General features: G+C 46.1%; 1 protein-coding gene across 1 annotated transcript; it reads right to left on the bottom strand.

Moving 5' to 3' along the window:
- Nucleotides 1-1,884: 1,884 nt before the first annotated feature.
- Nucleotides 1,885-17,970, bottom strand: LOC111530330 (zinc finger protein 701-like). The gene is given in 6 exon segments (XM_031934802.1): nt 1,885-2,807; nt 2,926-3,139; nt 3,208-4,299; nt 11,644-11,770; nt 13,107-13,188; nt 17,330-17,970. Coding segments are annotated over 5 exon segments (1,743 nt in total). The 5' UTR covers nt 13,122-13,188; nt 17,330-17,970; the 3' UTR covers nt 1,885-2,512.
- Nucleotides 17,971-19,482: the final 1,512 nt, after the last annotated feature.

Consider the following 19,482-nt stretch of genomic DNA (forward strand, 5'->3'; position numbering starts at 1 on the left):
GCCTCCCAAAGTGCTGGGATGACAGGCTTGAGCCACCGCGCCCGGCCGTATTTTTTTTTAAACTAAGAAATAAGGCGGGCATGGTGGCTCAAGCCTGTCATCCCAGCACTGAGGGAGGCCGATGCTCTGGGATCACTTTAGCCCTGCAGTTGGAGCCCAACCTGGACAACAAGGCAAAAGCGTGTCTCTACCAAGAACACAAATATTAGCACTGTGTGGTGGCGCGTGGATATAGAGGTTGAGGTGGGAGAATCCCTTGAGCTCAGGAGGTTGACGCTGCAGCGAGCTGTGATGCTATCACCGCTCTCCCACCTGTGTAACAGAGTGAGACCCCGATATGCCCCCTCCCCAAAAAAATCTAAAACCAATTAACGTGAACTTTCCAAAACTAGACTAACAGGAAAAACCCCATCTTCCACCCGAAGTAACAAAGGATCAAAGGCTGCTCTCCCTAGCGCCCTCCTCCTTCCACCAGATATCACATGAAAAGAGCAAGAGCCCAGGAGTGGTCACGGCCAAGCACTGGCCACCATTTACTCTGCGTAGGGCACCCACCTGCTCTGGTGTCAGGAGAATTCACCGCAGTATTTCGTTGGCCAAGGGCCAAATCCTTCATCCAGATATGGGGTAGCCCATAGGGACCTTAAACAAACAAACAAACCTTTAACCTCCAAAAACCTTGTAAACGGGGCCCTGGAGACGCTCACTCGGGCCCACTCCCACCCTGTGGAGTGCTTTCTTGATTAAATTTCTGCTTTCGCCGCTTCATTCTTTCGTTACTTTGTGTTTTTGGATTTTTTTTCAATTATGTTTAATATCCAAGAACCTGGAAACTTCACACTCCAGGCCTGCCTTCCGGGAACAACAGGGAGAGGGTGGAAAAACAGGGTTGCCTCCAGCAGGAGCACTTTTACCAGGGGTTGGAACTGGGGAGAAGCAGGGCCGGGTAGGAGGAGGGAGATGGGGGGCGATGGCGCCTTCGGACAGGGGTGGGGTCGGCAGGATCTTAGGACCAGGTAGAGAACGTGGCCTCCCCAGGACTGGGGCTGCAGCGCTGTGCTCCAGGAGCCGATGAGAGCAAGCTGGAAGGTGTCCAGGGTGAGAGTCCAGCTCGAGGGTGAGGATGAGGACTTGAAACAGCAGGAGGAGGGAGGATGGGTAGGAAGGGTTCTGAGAAGGAAAGTTTCGCGACAGGAGGTGTCTGCACGGCCCCACTGCAGAAAGACAGGGATGGGACCAGCCTCAGGGCGACTTTAAAATCAAAAGGAAGCGACTCATGGACTCTCACCCGGACTTCGCAATTTGCTCTGAGTTGAGAAAGAGGGGGCGGAATTTCCAGGTCTGTGGGGACCCCACGTCCCCGATATAGCAGCACCACAGAACTGGGAAGCGCAAACTTCACGGTGCAACCTTCAGTCCACGCCATCGGCTTCCGGGTCTGTGTCAATCAGCGCAGGGCAGAAGCCAGACCAGGGGAGAGGTGGGCGGGGCCTGGATCAGGCCAGAACGTGAGGGGAAGAGGTTGGCGGGGCCTGAGTCAACTAAAATACTAATGGAACTAATGAACACATTCAGTGGATTTGCACAGTACAGTATCAGCACCAAAAATTAGTTGAATTTCCATACATTAACAATAAATACTTTTTTTTTTTTTCTTTGAGACGGAGTCTTGCTCTGTCGCCCGGGCTGGAGTGCAGTGGCCGGATCTCAGCTCACTGCAAGTTCCGCCTCCCGGGTTTACGCCATTCTCCTGCCTCAGCCTCCGGAGTAGCTGGGACTACAGGCACCCGCCACCTCGCCCGGATAGGTTTTTTGTATTTTTAGTAGAGACGGGGTTTCACCATGTTAGCCAGGATGGTCTCGATCTCCTGACCTCGTGATCCGCCCGTCTCGGCCTCCCAAAGTGCTGGGATTACAGGCTTGAGCCACCGCACCCAGCAACAATAAATACTTTTAAACGAAAATTAAAAAACACTTCCATTTGCTGGGGATCTTAAAAAACACTTTCATTTGCTAGAGATCTTTAAGAAATACTTAGGAATAAACGTTAAAAACTGAGAATTTTGTACCTTGAAATCTACAAACATTGACCAAAATGATTAAAAACATATACAGAGATACAACTCATAATGATGGTTTGGAAAAATTAATATTGCTAAATGATTATGTAACTCAGTGTGATCCAGATTCAACACAATACTCATAAAAATCCCTATCGGTTTTTGTTAAAGGAAAAAAAAGCAGGCTGGGAAAAGTGACTCACGTCTGTTGGCTAGGCTGGTCTCAAACACATGATCTCAAGTGATCTACCCACCTCGGGCTCCTCAAGTCCTGGGATTACAGGCGTGAGCCATCGCACCTGGCCCAATCCTCTTAATATAAACACTTTAATGTCAATTAATGCTTGAACTCAATGTTTTAAGTCAACTCAAACTCAAGTAATGCTGAATTGACTCTACTGTCAATTAATCCTTGATGGTTTGCTATGCTCATTGCATTTGTAACTATTACCTCAAAAATGAACGTTCTGATATTCTGTAAGGAGTAACCTCGGACTGAAGACCTTGTCACACATATGACATTTGTAAGCTTTCTGTCCAGTATGGATCCTCTGATATCTAATGAGGTGTGAATGTGAAGTAAAGACTATGCCACAATCATCATAGTTGTGAGCTTTCTCTCCTGTATGAATTCTCCTATGTTTTGCAAAAGATAAAACTTGACTGAAGACCTTGCCACAGTCATCACATTTGTAAGGTTTCTCTCCTGTATAGGATCGCCCATAAACTGCAAGGTGTGAATGATGTCTGAAAAAGGCGCCACATTTATTATGCTTGTAAAACCTCTCTTCATTATGGATGCTCCAATGTTTTGCAATGGTTGTAGTGTTACTGAAGATTTTGTGACAATCATTACATTTGTAACTGACCACTAAAGGCTTTGCCACACTCATTACACTTGTACAGTTCCTTTCCAGTGTGAATTCCAGTATGTTGTGCCAGATGTGACTCACACCCAAAAGCCTTGTCACAAACCTTACACTTCTATGGTTTCTCTCCAGTATGAACTCTCCTATGTATTTCAAGGAGTGAATTGAAATTGAAAGCTTTGTCACATTCTTCACATTTGTAAGGCTTCTCTCCAGTATAAAGTCTATGAAGACAGGCAAGGTTTGATTGCTGCCTAAAAATCTCGCAAATTAATTACGCTTATAAGATTTCTTTCCAGTATGAATTCTACGATGACATTCAAGGTTTGCTTTTTGATTAAAAACCTTGCCACATTCATTACACTTGTAAGGTTTCTCTCCAGTGTGAATTACAGCATGTTGTGCCAGGTGTGAATCACGTCTGAAAGCCTTGTTACAAACCTTACATTTGTATGGTTTCTCTCCAGTGTGAATTCTCCTATGTCTTTCAAGATGTGATTTGCGACTGAAAACTTTGTCACATTCTTCACATTTGTAAGGTTTCTCTCCAGTATGAAGTCTATGATGACGCGTAAGGTTTGATTGTTGATTAAAAGCCTTGCCACACTCATTACACGTGTAAGGTTTCTCTCCAGTATGAATTACCTTGTGAACTAAGAGGACTGAATTGTGACTGAAGGTCTTGCCACATTCATTACACTTGTAAGGTTTCTCACCAATATGACATCTATGGCATGCGAGGTATCGCTTCTGATTAAAGAGCTTGCCACATACATCACACTTATATTGTTTGTCTCCTAAATGGATTATCTGATGTTTTTTAAAGAGTGAGCTACGATTAAAGGCTTTGCCACTCTCATTACATTGGAAAGATTTTTCTCTCATGTGTATTTCCTGTTTTTCTGTGAGTAATGAAGAATGAAGGAAATTCTTCCCATATTTGTTAGAAATATGGGTTTTCGGCCTACAGTAAATTCTTTGGGATGCTGAAACTGAGAAAGCATCATTGATAGGCTTCTCAACTTGATTGCCAATTTTCCCTTCAGGCTGAAATATGTGCAGTTCAGGCAGATGTGAATGAAAGCTTGATCCAAGCTGATCTTTCATAGGCTTGTTTCCAGCATGTCTTTGATCATATCGGTCTGTACTACTCGTCAACATTTTTATTTTTCGCATGGGTGCTTCATGGCCATTTGTTTCATTTTCTTTCCACTGAAACACAACGTCATGAATATCTTTCCCAATTTCCTGGAAGCAAATATCTCCAATGGGATGACTTGCATGTCTTTGCAATGTCCCTGTGTGGATCACTTCTGTATTGCCTTGCCCTGTTGATGAGAACATCTTCATCACACATTTGGAAGAGGTAGCTACAAAATATAAACACCAATAGGTTTCCAATTAAGTACAGAAGTTATACAATACTGAAATGTGTAAATATGACACAAAAAACAATACTTATTTTAAACTTCCCAAACATGATCTTCGAAGTTTAGGAACACAAAAGGGGTAAGATTTTTTAATAAATAATGGGCGATTACATGCGCTGAATTCAAATCATTTTTACTGAAGCCTCTTTCCAATATCATGACAAAACACTGACAGGGCACAAACATGAGTAAGCCTGAAGTCAGGAGTGTTTTTCCACTGTGACCCTAAAGTGTGTCACAGTTTGCAAAAAACACATCACTGTCACATCAAAAAAGAGAAAAATATATATTCTTCATATTTATAGGGTATTTACTGTATATAAATAAATGCTAAAAACAAACAGACAAGGTACTACATTTTTAAATAATCCACAACAATCTCTTGTAAGGATAATCAAAATCAATGGAATTTCTATATTGTCAAACAATCATAGCACTGAGAAGAAAATATTACAAAAATTAGGCAGGTGCGGTGGCCCACGCCTGTAGTCCCAGCTACTCAAGTGGCTAATGCACAAGAATTGCTTTAAGCCAAGAGGCAAAGGTTGCAGTGTGCCAACATCGCACCACTGCACTCCAGCCTGGGTGACAAAGTGAGACTCCACCTCAAAAGAAACAAGGCAGGGCATGATGGCTCACACTTGTAATCCCAGTACTTTAGGAGACCGACGCAGGCAAATCACCTAAGGTCAGGAGTTCAAGACCAGCCTCATCAACATGGCAAAACCCCTTCTCTACTAAAAATACAAAAAGTAGCCGGGCGTGATGGCGGGCACCTGTAATCCAAGCTACTTGGGAGGCTGAGACAGGAGAATTGCTTGAACCCGGCAGGCCAAGATTGTGGTGAGCTGAAATCATGCCACTGCACTCCACCCTGGGTGACAGAGTGAGATCACATCTCAAAAAAGAAAAATGTTAACACCATATTTTTCTAAACAACTGTTACAAAATTACCTATATTCATGTGCAACAGGCACTTTGTGACGTTTTTTAACATTTTTTGAATTTTTATTTTTTTGAGATGGAGTCTCGCTCTGTCATCCAGGTCAGAGTGCAATGGCACGAGCTTGGCTCACTGCAGCCTCTGCCTCCTGGGTTCAAGAAAGTCTCTCTTCTAAGCCTGCTCGGTACCTGGGATTACAGGCATGCAGCACAAGGCCTGGCGTCCTGGAATTACAGGCAAGAGCCACTGCGCCCGGCAGCACTTTGTGACATTAACAAGTGGAGTGTGTCAGTTACATTGCATATCACATACCGAAAACTCACAGGTAAAGTCATGAAAATCAGTTAACGAAATACTGTAACCCTTGATAAAACAAGCCAGAAAAATAATAAGTACATGTATACAGCCTGCAGAATTGTAAACAATTCCCCATTAAGAAAAAAGCCACAACTTGTACTTACCACCAGTACACAACATAAGAGCTGAAATACACGTTAAGATCACTACTTTCTGATGTATTAGGTCAAAAATATACACAGCACTATAAGGAATAAGAATTAACTAACGTCTGGGCATGGTGGCCCATGCCTGTAATCCCAGCACTTTGGGGGTCCGAGGCAGGTGAATCACGAAGTCAGAAGTTTGATACCAGCCTAGCCAACATGGTGCAAACCCATATCTACTAAAAATACAAAACATTAGCCAGGCATGGTGGAGGGGGCATGTAATCCCAGCTACTTGGGAGGCTGAGGCAGGCATCATTTGAACCTGGGAGGCAGAGGCTGCAGTGAGCCAAGATTGTGGTAGAGCACTCTAGCCAGGGAGACAGGATGGGACTCCATCTCAAAAAATAAAATAAGATAAATAACTACTTCTCAAATAAGCTTTGATAGATTTGGTATTCTTTAATAGGATGTTCCTGCAGATGTGGACTTTGAAAGAATTTAGTCATGAGTGTTTACAAGTCCTTAATATAACTAGTACCTTTATGAAGAGACATTCAAGAGCTGATTGCCTGTTCTTCTTTCCACCATGTCAGGACACGGCAGGGAGATGGCTGGGCTAAACCATGACGAAGGCTCTCACCAGGAACCAATTTGGCTGGCACCTTGCTCTTGGATTTCCCACTTTCCAAATTCATGAGAAATAAGTTTCTGTGTCTGAAGGCTCTCAGTTTAAGCTATTTCCTTTTTTGTTTATTTCTGAGATGGAGTCACACTCTATCACCCAGGCTGGAGTGTACTGGCAGGATCCTCCCACCTCAAGTGATTCTCCCTCCTCAGCCCAGAGTACTCACTCTGTCACATGGGCTGGAGTGCAGTGGCGTGATCTTGGCTCACAGCAACCTCCACCTCCCAGGTTCAAGTGATTCTCCTGCCTCAGCCTCCCAAGTAGCTGGGATTACAGGTGCCTACCACTATGCACAGCTAATTTTTGTATTTATAGTAGACAGAGTTTCACCATATCGGCCAGGCTTGTCTCAAACTCCTGACCTCAAGTGATTGGTCCATCTCAGCCTCCCAAACTGCTGGGATTACTGGGAACCACAGTGCCTGGCCCATTTTTGGCATTTAGTACATTCGACGTTTCACCACGTTGGCCAGACTGGTCTCAAACTCCTGACCTCAAGTGATCTACCCACCTCGGCCTCCCAAAGTGCTGGGATTAGAGGTGTGAGCCACTGCAGCCCACCAGTCTAAATTATTTCTGACAGGACAGTGAAATGACTGAGATAGGAACAGGAGCATCTCATCATCAACATCACCAAAAGCTGACAAATCTTATTAAACAAAGGAAGTTAAGAGTCTGTACTGTAAAACTTGCAATCCTTGAAGCCATCTAATAGCACTAACATGTTAAAAAACCTTCAGACAAGCCAGGCATGGTGGCTTACACCAGTAATCCGAGCATTTTGAGAGGCTGAGGCAGAAGGATCACGAGGTCAGCAGATGGAGACCATCCTGGCTAACAAGGTGAAACCCCGTCTCTACTAAAAAATACAAAAAATTATCCCAGCATGTTGGCACTTGCCTGTAGTCCCAGCTACTTGGTGGGCTGAGAATAGAAAGGAACCTGGGAGGTGGAGGTTGCAGTGAGCCAAGAGCCAAGATCACACCACTACACTTTAGCCTGGGTGACAGACCGAGATATTGTCTCAAAAAAAAAAAAAAAAAAAGAAAGAAATGAAAGAAAGCTAAAAAGTAACTCCAACCCACAAACATATATAAAGTTCTCCAGTAAAGATAAATTAAAAAAAAAAAAAAACAGGCCGGGCATGGTGGTTCACTCCCGTAATCCCAGAACTTTGTGAGGACGAGCCAGGTGGATCACCTGAGGTCGGGTGTTCGAGACCAGCGTGACCAACAAGGAGAAACCCTTCCTCTACTAAAAATACAAAATTAGCTGGGTGTAGTGACACATGTTTGCAATCCCAGCTACTCAGGAGGCTGAGGCAGGAGAATTGGTTGGAGGTGGAGGTTGTGGTGAGCTGAGATTGCAGCATTGCACTTCAGCATGGGCAACAAGAGCAAAACTCTGTCTCATAAATACGTAAATTAATTAATAAGAGGACAGATACAGAAACTGACATATGTATACCTTTTGTTCAGAACTAAACTTTTATAATATTATTTAAAATAAAAAGGCATGAAAAAACACCACATATATGTTACCAGAAATGCAACATACACAGAAATAATTCTGACAAAAATAAAAAAATTTCTAGAGAAGTAGTTTTTGCAGGTTATGAAACTTTTTTTTTTGAGATGGAGTCTCGCTCTGTCTCCCATGTTGGAGTGCGAAGGTACAATCTCAGCTCACTGCAACCTCCACCTCCTGGGTTCAAACAACTCTCGTGCCTCAGCCACCTGAGTAGCTGGGACTACTGCCACCCACCACTGTGCCTGGATAATTTTTGTAATTTTAGTACAGATGAAGTTTTGTCATGTTAGCCAGGCTGCATTTGAACACCTGACCTCAGCTGATTTGCCCACCTCAGCCTCCCAAATTGCTGGAATTATAGGCATGAGCCACTACACCTGGCCAGGTTATGAAAAGTTTAAGTTTCATTATTATGCTATAACTTTAAGATCTTTAACATACCTGCAACAATAACCACTTCCCAAAACTACTACTCCTCTAGAACTTTTTTGATTTTTGTCAGAATTATTTCTGTGTATGTTGCATTTCTGGTAATATATAAGTACAGTGTTTTTCATGCCTTTTTATTTTATTTATACAACACACTTAACTTCTGTTTACTGAAAGAAATGGGCACAACAGGGCACGATGGCTCACGCCTGTAATCCCAGCACTTTGGGAGGCCAAGGCGGGTATATCACGAGGTCAGGAGATCGAGACCACGGTGAAACCCCGTCTCTACCAAAAATACAAAAAAAAATAGCTTGGCCTGGTGGTGGGCGCCTGTAGTCCCAGCTACTCAGGAGGCTGAGGCAGGAGAATGGCGTGAACCCTGGAGGCGGACTTTGCAGTGAGCCAAGATCGTGCCACTGCACTCCAGCCTGAGCGACAGAGCGAGACTCTGACTAAAAAAAAAAAAAGAAGAAAGAAAGAAATGTACACTAACGTGGTTGTTATATTCACACTGGAATCATGCTTAAACCACTTACCTGTTTACAGAGAACTAAAAGACAAAACTATTTAAAATAATAACAATAGTTGTACATGGCGGCTCGCACCTTTAATCCCAGTACTTTGGCGTAGGGTCCAGCCCTACAGAGCTTACGGGTGTTCTCCCCGTGTGTGGAGATGAGAGACTATAATAAATAAAGACACAAGACAAAGAGATAAAGAGAAAACAGCTGGGCCAGGAGACTACTACCATCAAGATGCCGAGACCCGTAGCAGCCGGAACGGCTGGGCACTCTAATGTTTCTTCCATACAAGACAAGAGGGCAGGGTAAGGAGGGTGAATCTTCTAAGTGATTGACAAGGTGAAGTCACGTGATCAGAGGACAGTGGGCCCCTGCCTCTTATGTAGCCGAAGCAGAGAGAGAGAAGCCAGCATACATTGGCATTTTCTTCTATGCACTTATTTTTTTTTATTTTTATTTTTATTTTTTTTGAGGCAGAGTCTTGCTCTGTCGCCCGGACTGGAGTGTAGTGGCCGGATCTCAGCTCACTGCAAGCTCCGCCTCCTGGGTTTACGCCATTCTCCTGCCTCAGCCTCCCGAGTAGCTGGGACTACAGGCGCCCACCACCTCGCCCGGCTAGTTTTTGTATTTTTAGTAGAGACGGGGTTTCACCGTGTTAGCCAGGATGGTCTGGATCTCCTGACCTCGTGATCCGCCCGTCTCGGCCTCCCAAAGTGCTGGGATTACAGGCTTGAGCCACCGCGCCCGGCCTCTTCTATGCACTTATAAGAAAGATCGAAGACTTTAAGACTTTCACTGCTTATTCTGCAGCTATCTACCATGAACTTCAAAGAGGAACCAGGAGTAGGGGACGAACATGAAAGTGGACAAGGAGCGTGACCACTGAAGCACCGCAGGGAGGGGTTCGGCCTCCGGATGACTGCGGGCAGGCCTGGGTCCTATCCAGCCTTCCACAAGGAGCTGGTGGAGCAGAGCGTGCCCTGATTCCTCCAAGGAAAGGAGACTCCCTTTCGCAGTCTGCTCAGTAACAGGTGCCTTCCCAGACACTGGCAGTATCGCTTCACCAAGGAGCCCTCAAGCGGCCCTTATGCAGGTGTGACAGAAGGCTCACCTCTTCCCCTTCTAGGTCACTTCTCACTGTGTCCCTTCAGCACCTGACCCTTTACCCACCGGTTATTCCTAGATTATATTAGTAATGCAACAAAGAGAAATATTAAAAGCTAATGATTAATCATGTTTATAATAGCGATTGACAATTGTCTATGATCATCTCTATATCTAATTTATATTATGACTATTCTTATTCTAACTATTTTCTTTATTATACTGAAACAGTTTGTGCCTTCAGTCTCTTGCCTCAGCAACTAGGTAATCTTAGGCCCACACTTTGGGAAGCCAAAGCAGGTGGATCACTTGAGACCAGCCTGGCCAACATGATGAAACCCTGTCTCTACTAAAAACATAAAAATTAGCTGGGCATGGTGGTGAGTGCCTGCAGTCTCAGCTACTCAGGAAGCTGGGACACAAAATCCTTTGAGCCTGGGAGGCAGAGGCTGCTGTTAGCCAAGATCATACCACTGCACTCTAGCCTGGGCAACAGAGTGAGATTCTTTCATAAAATAACAAAAAACAAAGAAAGGAAGAGCAGAGGGATAAGCAGGGGCAAAGAAAGATGTTATGTCAGAGATATCAGGATAGAAACTTTCCTTTTCCCACAGAATTCTCCCACTTGCAGAGAGTCTCCCCACACACTATTGGAAGGTGGAGCTTCCACTCTGCCCATCTGAGCGCTTATCTACCTTTACACCTGTAATACATTCCCACCCAGCTGGATTTTTTTGCTATTTTCACTTCACTCTCCACAGTCCAGGGCTCTTTTTCTTGCTCCAACATAGAGACAGCAGGTCAGAAAGAGACTCCTGCTTATAAAAAGAAAGGACCATGACGTGCTGGAGCTTTTCTAGAGTCCCAGCCCTATGTTTCAGTAGGAAAGAAGACATTACTGATGGATCTAGGAAAATATTTCACTAATTGCTCTGCTGACTGCTTCCTTCTGAATGCTTGGGGAGCATTGTAATATGTAATATGTGGACATCAAGCTCTCTTCTAAGAACTACTGAATTGAAAGCACAGAAGGAGCATACAGGTAATTGGATATCTTTAAAGCCTGCCAGAAGGTTTTGTTTTTGTTTTTGTTTTTTGAGACACAGTCTTGCTCTGTCACCCGGGCTGGAGTGCAGTGGTGTGTTATCAGCTCACTGGAACCTTGGCCTGCCAGGATCAAGCGATTCTCTTTTGTCAGACTTTCTAGGAGCTGGGATTACAGGCATGCACTACCACGCCCGGCTAATTTTTGTGTTTTTAGTAGAGATGGGATTTCTCCATATTGGCCAGGTTGATCTTGAACTCCTGACCTGAAGTGATCCACACGCCTCAGACTCCCAAGGTGCCGGGATCACAGGCGTGAGCCACCATGCCTGGTCTGCCATAAGGTTTTATGCCTACTTTACTCTGGAACCTCCCCCCTCCAAGCTATCATGAAGAATGCAAAACATCTAAACAAAGGGGACAGTGAAAGTTCAGAAGCTACATCATGAAGCTTTTCATTTCAAAATCAACACAGCTTCCATGTTAGTTAAGCAAGGATGCGGCTCCCAGGAGGCAACAAGAGAAAATACAAAGATACACAAGGGCACATCCCCACTTCTGGAGGGAAGTTATCCTCACCCAGGGAGACCAGGTTCCTATAATTCTCCAACATCACGTCTCTGTACAGAGTCCTCTGAGCAGGGTCCAGGCATTTCCACTCCTCCTGAGAGAATTCTATGGCCACATCCCTGAATGTCAGTAGACCCTGAAATGAAAACATATTTTAACCAAATGGCTATGGGAGGAGTTCTTATCTCTCCCATAGAAAATGAGAAAATGAGAAGAGGAGAGAGGGGAAAGCATGGATTCAATTGTAGGAATGTTCTGACAAATCCAAGTGAGGGATTTTCCACCACATAATGTCTTCCCAGTGGTGTTTGATTACACTTTTTGAAGAGGTCAGGATACCCTCTCAGTATGAATTTCTTGTGTTAGAAGTAAATAATTAGCTGGGCATGGTGGCAGGCACCAGTTGTTCCAACTACTTGGAAGGCTGAGGTGGGAGGACGGCTTGACTCTGATGGTGGAGGTTTCAGTGAGCTACGATTGTGCAAAGGCACTCCAGCCTGGGCAACAAAGCAAGACTCCATGTCAAAATAAAATAAAATACATGAAAATAAGATTAAAGTACAAAACTCTATTTTGTATATGTTCAAAAATAATAAAACCTACACACACTCACAAAAAACTACATGTTAATACAAAGTGCTGTCGTTTGTCCCAGATTTTCAAAGTATACAATATTTTCAAAATATATACATATGTGTGTGTATATATGTATGTGTATGTATATATGTGTGTGTATATGTGTATATATATAAAGGTTTTAAAAATATAAAAACTAGCAAGTTTTGTTGAACTGAAGAGGAACCTCATTTTGGTGGAAAAAGATACTTTGGCAGCTGGAAGTACTGCTCCCATATTTGAGAAAAATTGTAACCAGTTTTACAAAAAACACCTGTTTCACAGGACTCTCCACAGTAACACCACTGTCTCCATCAGCTTAATTTGCTAAGAATGGTTTAATAAATCTCCTATTATTTAGGTTGACTTCATATTCTTAAAATAATGATGGCATAAAACCCCTGTATCGTTCATGTCTGTGTATGAATTTCCCATTCTAATTACTAAGATTTTTTGAGTCAGAAACACAGCAACTCACTCAATTACCAAAAAATGTAGTATAAAATCAGGGAGAAAAGATTTTCCCTTATTGGTCTCCTTTTCTAGAATTTATCACATACTTTGGGCACATGAATACGTGACTTCCACTGGCAGCTGCTCTAATCCTGGTGCACAGAGAGCTGACAGAGCATCCAGATGTGGCCCCTGAACAATCCCCGCTGCCCAACAGCACTCACACCACGGGACCCTCATGGGACCCTCACCCTGTGAGTGAGATGAGAGGGACTGAGGGAAGGCATGGGTGTGAGAAGACCTCTCAGGCAGGACACTTGAGACTCAGAGAAGATTCCCAACTCCAAGGCCCAGGGTTTCTGAAAGGAAAGAGACAGAACAATCCACCGAGAATATCATCTCACCTGAGGAACAGCCATCCCTGACTCCTCTGCTTTCCTCTTCCGTGGTTTTTCCTCACCTACCAAGAGTCTTTAGAAGTCAATCCTGAATGTTAGAAATATGTTGTTTATTGCTCAGAATCAACACACTTCCTCCCTGTAACACAATGACACATACAAAGGTGCCCTCATCCTGAAAAAATACGGTCACCTCTGCTGCCCACTGCACCAGGGATGATACATTTCTACAAGAAAAACTCTTGCTTCCCTGTTGGAGGAGCCCACACACACACTGCAGAATTGAGGAGCGGGGCTGGAATGAGCTCCCCTTCAGGGCACAGACCCAGCCCTGACCAAACCCCATGCAGAGGTTGGGTGCGGTAGCTCATGTCTGTCATCCCAGCACTCTGGGAAGCCAAGAGGGGTCCATTGCTTGAGCTCAGGAGTTTGAGACCAGCCTAGGCAACATGGGAAACCCCATCTCTACCAAAAATACAAAAATATGGCCACAGACGTTGGTACACGTCTGTGTGTCTCTGGTCCCAGCTACATAGGAAGCTGAGGTGGAACGATCACTAGAACTCAGGAGTTTGAGACCAGCCTGGCCAACATGGTGAAACTCTGTTGGTACTAAAAACACAAAAATTGGGCTGGGCGTGATGGTTCACACCTGTAATACTAGCACTCTGGATGGCTGAGGTAGGAGGATTATTTGAGGTCAGGAGTTCGAGAGCAGCCTGGCCAACATGGTGAAACCCTGTATCTACTAAAATTACAAAAAGTAGCCAGGCTTGGTGGGTGTTGGTAATCCCAGCTACTCGGGAGGCTGAGGTTGCAGGATCACTTGAACCTGGGAGGTGGAAGTCGCAGTGAGTTGAGATGGCACCACTGGACTCCAGCCAGGGCAACAGAGTAAGACTCAAAAATAAAATAAAATACAAATACAAAAATTAGCCGGGTGTGGTGCCACACACCTGTAATCTCAGCTACCTGGGAGGCTGAGGCACAAGAATTGCTTGAATTCAGGAGACAGAGGTTACAGTGAGCCAAGATCACAAGACTGTACTCACAGCCTGGAGGACAGAGTGAGACTCTCTGGGAAAAGAAAAAAAAGCGTGTTTCTGATGTGACTGACGCAGAGATAATAAAACCTGAGTAATGTGATAGAGACTGACGGGCAGAGGGAACTTCAGATGGGGGTGGGAGAGCATGGGAGACATTTCTGAGCCTAGACCTGAAGGAGGAGAAGGGGACAGTGCTGTGAGCATTTAGGGACATAGGGTAAGAGCAGTGAAAACAACCTGAGACAGGAAGGATTTTGCTGTTTGGGGAAAGAGAAAAGCAAACATGACTGGGGCAGAGGGAGTCAGGAGATGCGGGCAAGCTCCCAGGAGGAGGCTGGACACTGGCAGGGGCCCTGGACACAGGGCTGTGGAGCCACAGTGAGGAGCTGGGCTTTTGTCCTGGGGAACCCGGGAAGCCGGTGGAGGGTTCCCTGCCAGGGACTGACACGACCTGCTTTAGATTTCGCTGTGATATCCTCAGAATAGGGACATTTTCAATGAGTTACGCTGAGAAGGTCTGAGATGAGTGAGAAGATGTACCTGAATTCTGACATGGTGGCCTGGAAGGGCTAATGGAAAGGGCTGGCCTTATCAAAATTCAAGAGATGCTTCTCTTGAAACTTAGAAAAGCATCTTTCACATACCTGGGATAAAGAAACTTCTTTTGTCAGGTTCTGATGCCACTGATTCCCAACATTTAATTCTTCCTCACAAGAAAATTACAGTAACATTTATAAAATGCAGAAGTATAAAGACACAGCTAGTGACTTTGAAAACAGACAGGCCGAGTGCAGCGGCTCACACCTGTAATCCCAGCACTTTGGGAGGCCGAGGTGGGCGCATCACCTGAGGTCGGGAGTTCTAGACCAGCCTGACCAACATGGAGAAATCTCATCTCTACTAAAACTACAAAAATTATCTAGAAGTGGTGACCCATGCCTGTAATTCCAGCTACTCAGGAAGGCCGAGGCAGGACAATCACCTGAAACCGGGAGGTAAAGGTTGCAGTGAGTAGGCCAGGCTTGATGGCTCATGCCTGTAATCCCAGCACTTTGGGAGGCGGATGCCGGCGGATAACCTAAGGTTGGGAGTTCGAGACCAGCCTGACCGGCTGGGGTCGGTGGCTCAAGCCTGTAATCCCAGCACTTTGGGGGGCCGAGACGGGCAGATCACGAGGTCAGGAGATCGAGACCATCCTGGCTAACACAGTGAAACTCTGTCTCTACTAAAAATACAAAAAAACTAGCCGGGCGAGGTGGCGGGCGCCTGTCCTCTCAGCTACTCTGGAGGCTGAGGCAGGAGAATGGCGTAAACCAGGGAGGCGGAGCTTGCAGTGAGCTGAGATCCGGCCACTGCACTCTAGCCCGGGCGACAGAGCAAGACTCCGTCTCAAAAAAAAAAAAAAAAAAAAAAAAATGGAGAAACCCCATCTGTACTAAAAATACAAAATTAGCCTGGCGTGGTGGCATATGCCTGTAATCCCAGCTACTAGGGAGGCTGAGGCAGGAGAATTGCTTGAACGAGAAAGTCGGAGGTTGCAGTGAGCTAAGATCGCACCATTGCACTCCAGCCTGGGCAACAAGAGGGGAACTCCCATCTCAAAAAAAAAAAAAAAAAAGGCTTGCGGTGACCTGAGATCACTCCATTGCACTCCAGCCTGGGCAACAAGAGCGAAAGTGCATCTCAAAACAAACAAACAAAAAACAGGGAAAGAGGGTCATCTGTAGAACTAAGAAGACATAAGCAAACTTTTTCAATCAAGAATGCATGGGTGGCCAAGTGCGGTGGCTCACGCCTGTAATCCCAGCAATTTGGGAGGTCGAGGCGGGTGGATCACCTGAGGTCAGAAGTTCAAGATCAACTTGGCCAACATGGTGAAACCCCGTCTCTACTAAAAATACAAAAATTATGTGGGTTCCATCCTCACATCTTGTTTAATCTCTTGTTGCTCCTTCTCCCCAATCTTTCCATCATCCTCAATCTCCGCATATTTCCGCCTCTTCTCCCATCTCTGCGCCTCCTCTGCTCTCCGTGTTAAATTCTCTCCTCCCTGTTGTACCCCCCTGTCCCCACTCTCTGGAACCCCAGATCCCCAGGTGTCCTCCCTGCTGTGGTTCTCCCTCTGTTCTCCTTGCCACCAGCACCACTCTGCTCTGTCTGCCCCGGCTCCAAATCCCTCCTCCTCCCCCTCACTCTGATGAGCCTCCCTCTTTGCTGCTCCTCTCTGCCTTGCTGTCGTCCATCATCTCTCTGTACATCTAACTTTTCTCTACATTTCTCCGGTTGCTTTTCTCCTCCGCTTTCTCTCCCCCCCACCCCCACTTTTACTGTCTCTCTTCTCTACATTTCTCCAGTTGCTTTTCTCCTCCTTTCTTATCTTTTTTATTTTCACTTTTGCTGTCTCTTCACAAATCCCTCACCATCCTCTACTTTGCTATCGGTTATGGGTCTTTCTCATTCTGCTTTTCTCTGTCTTAGGTTTTCTGCCGCTTTCTCAGTCCCTCTCTCTGTCTCCTGATCCTTTTGGCCCAGACAATCACAGGAGAGTTTGGAGTAAAACGCCTGCATCCCGGAGCAGCTCATTTTTCAGCGGCTGGAGCTGGGCAGGCAAGAACACCCCGTGTCACAGGACAGGCTCCGGGCACCTCCCCAACGCGGGCTCAGGGGAAGAGGTGACTGCGGAGGGGAGACTTGGGGTGCAGCAGGGCCCAACATGAGGCGGGAGGTGGGGTGTGAGGACGCCTTCGTACAAGGGTGGGGTCCACAATATCCCAGCGCCAGGCAGATAACGTGGCCTCCCCGAGACTGGGGAAGAGGCGTTTGCGCTTCAGGGGCCTTCAAGGGTGAGGCTGGGAGGTGCCCAGGTCGGAAATACATATCTCGGGTGAGGATTTTGAAAAGCGCGCGGAGGGAGGAGTTAAAAAACGGTTTTGAGCACAAAAACTACGCGATAGGAAGTGTATCCATCGCCCTGTAGCAGAAGACCAGAGACGGGAACAGCCTCAGGTCGACTTTCAGCACAAAAGGACGCGACTTCCGGATTCCCAGAGGAATGTCTGCATTTTCTCCGGTTGAAGGAAGATGGACGAGAATTTACAGGTCTGTGGGGACCCCACCTCCCAGGTGCGGAAGTGCCGGGGACCTGCGCAGTGCAGACTTAATACAACACAGAGCAAAACTCACCGCCGCGGCGCGATTTTCACTCCACGGGATCCGCTTCCTGGTCTGCGCGCACCTGTGCGCACAGGACTAAAGCCAGGCCTGGGTGGAGCCAACGAGAAAGTGGGCTGGGCCTGAGCAAAGTAGAGGTGGGGCCCCAGGCAGAGAGACCTTGTCCTTTAGAACCAGCAGAGGGCGGGGCCGAGGCGGAACAGGTCCCTCAGGCTGGCTCCCAGCGACTGTTTTTGGGACTTTGGGTGCGAGAGAGGTCAGGAAGGCTGAAGCAAGATTCAAAAGCCCTGGAATTGTCTGGAACGGGGATGCAAACTAGAATGTGAAATGCAAAGCCCTGCCTGGGCAGAACGTACAATTTCATGCGGAAGGCCCAGAGAACAGAATAGAAATCCTCTCCCTTTCTACTCTCCATTCTCTGTGCTCAGCTTCAGAGACTTCCCAAGGACCCCTGCATGGGATGCGCGATGGAGGGCTCAGGCCAGGGAGGAGTGAGGTCACCACCTGCTGCTTAAACACAGCAGGGATGCGGCCCGGTGGGCAGGAGCCTGAGGACCCAGAGGCGGGAGGATCGCTGAGCCTGGGGGTCCAGGCCAGCCTGGGCGACAAAGTCACACCTCCCGCAGGGCTCCCCTTCCTCGTCTCTTTTAATTTTTAAAATAAAATTTTGATTGTGTGAGATAGGGATCCAACATTTTTTTCCATGTGGATACTCAGTAAATTGTCCTAGCACATTTGTGGAAGAGATCTATTACTTTCTTTATTTCTTTTCTTTTCTTTTCTTTTTTTTTTTTTGAGACAGAGTATTTCTCTGTCGCCCAGGTTGGAGTGCAGTGGCTAGATCTCGGCTCAGTGCAGCCCTGCCTCCTGGGTTCAAGCGATTCTCCTGCCTCAGCCTCCGAAATAGCTGGCATTATAGGCGCGCGTCACCACATCCGGCTAATTTTTGTATTTTTTGTAAAGACGGGGTTTCACCATGTTGGTCAGGCTGGTCTCAAACTCCTGACTTCAAGTGATCCTCCTGCCTCGGCCTCCTGAAATGCTGGTATTACAGGAGTGAGCCACTGTGCCTGGCCCAAGAAATACTCTTCACTTCGCTTTCAAATGTTGAGAAAATATGATTGAAAACTAAAAAATCTTCCCCTAAATGGGATATCATCTTCACGACCATAACAGCGAAAGAAACAAAAACTGGGCCGGGCGCGGTGGCTCAAGCCTGTAATCCCAGCACTTTGGGAGGCCGAGACGGGCGGATCACGAGGTCAGGAGATCGAGACCATCCTGGCTAACATGGTGAAACCCCGTCTCTACTAAAAAATACAAAAAAAAAAAAAAAACTAGCCAGGCGCGGTGGCGGGTGCCTGTAGTCCCAGCTACTCAGGAGGCTGAGGCAGGAGAATGGCGTAAACCCGGGAGGCGGAGCTTGCAGTGAGCTGAGATCCGGCCACTGCATTCCAGCCTGGGCGACAGAGCGAGACTCCGTCTCAAAAAAAAAAAAAAAAAAAAAAAAAAGAAACAAAACCTGTTTTATTAATAACTAAGCCTTATACCAGAATGTGATGGGAAATAGAGAAGAGCTGAGAGGTTGAAAAGAGAGAAAGAAACTTAACTGTTGTGTACAACACAAGTTCATGTTTTCAAGATAAACACTAATCAGTCCTCAGGGAAGAGGACTTGACAACACCCTTGGTCACACATAGTTCATCCTGGCTCTACTTGGTAATGGAGGTGACTATTTGTGTCAGCTAATGAGCTTCATCCAGAGGGAGGGGGAGAAACCCTAACCCATGTCTTTTGACAAATAAGAGTTTTACAACATGGCGACGGGTGCCCTCTCTGGTGAGGCTCCTACAATCCGACAGAAACTGATGTCGGCAGGAAATAATAAAAGTTAGAATACATTATTGTCATGTGCATCCATTTGAAGAGACCACCAAACAGGCTTTGTGTGAGCATTAAAGCTTTTTAATCACCTGGGTGCAGGCGGGCTGAGTCCAAAAAGAGAGTCAGCGAAGGGAGATAAGAGTGGGACCATTTTATAGGATTTGGGTAGGTAAAGAAAAATTACAGTCAAAGTGGGTTGTTCTCTGGTGGGCAGGAGTGGGGGGGTCACAAGGTGCTCAGTGGGGTAGCTTTTGAGCCAAGATGAGCCAGGAAAAGGAATT

This window comes from Piliocolobus tephrosceles, chromosome 21, assembly GCF_002776525.5.
Source record: "Piliocolobus tephrosceles isolate RC106 chromosome 21, ASM277652v3, whole genome shotgun sequence".
Classification (NCBI taxonomy): domain Eukaryota; kingdom Metazoa; phylum Chordata; class Mammalia; order Primates; family Cercopithecidae; genus Piliocolobus; species Piliocolobus tephrosceles.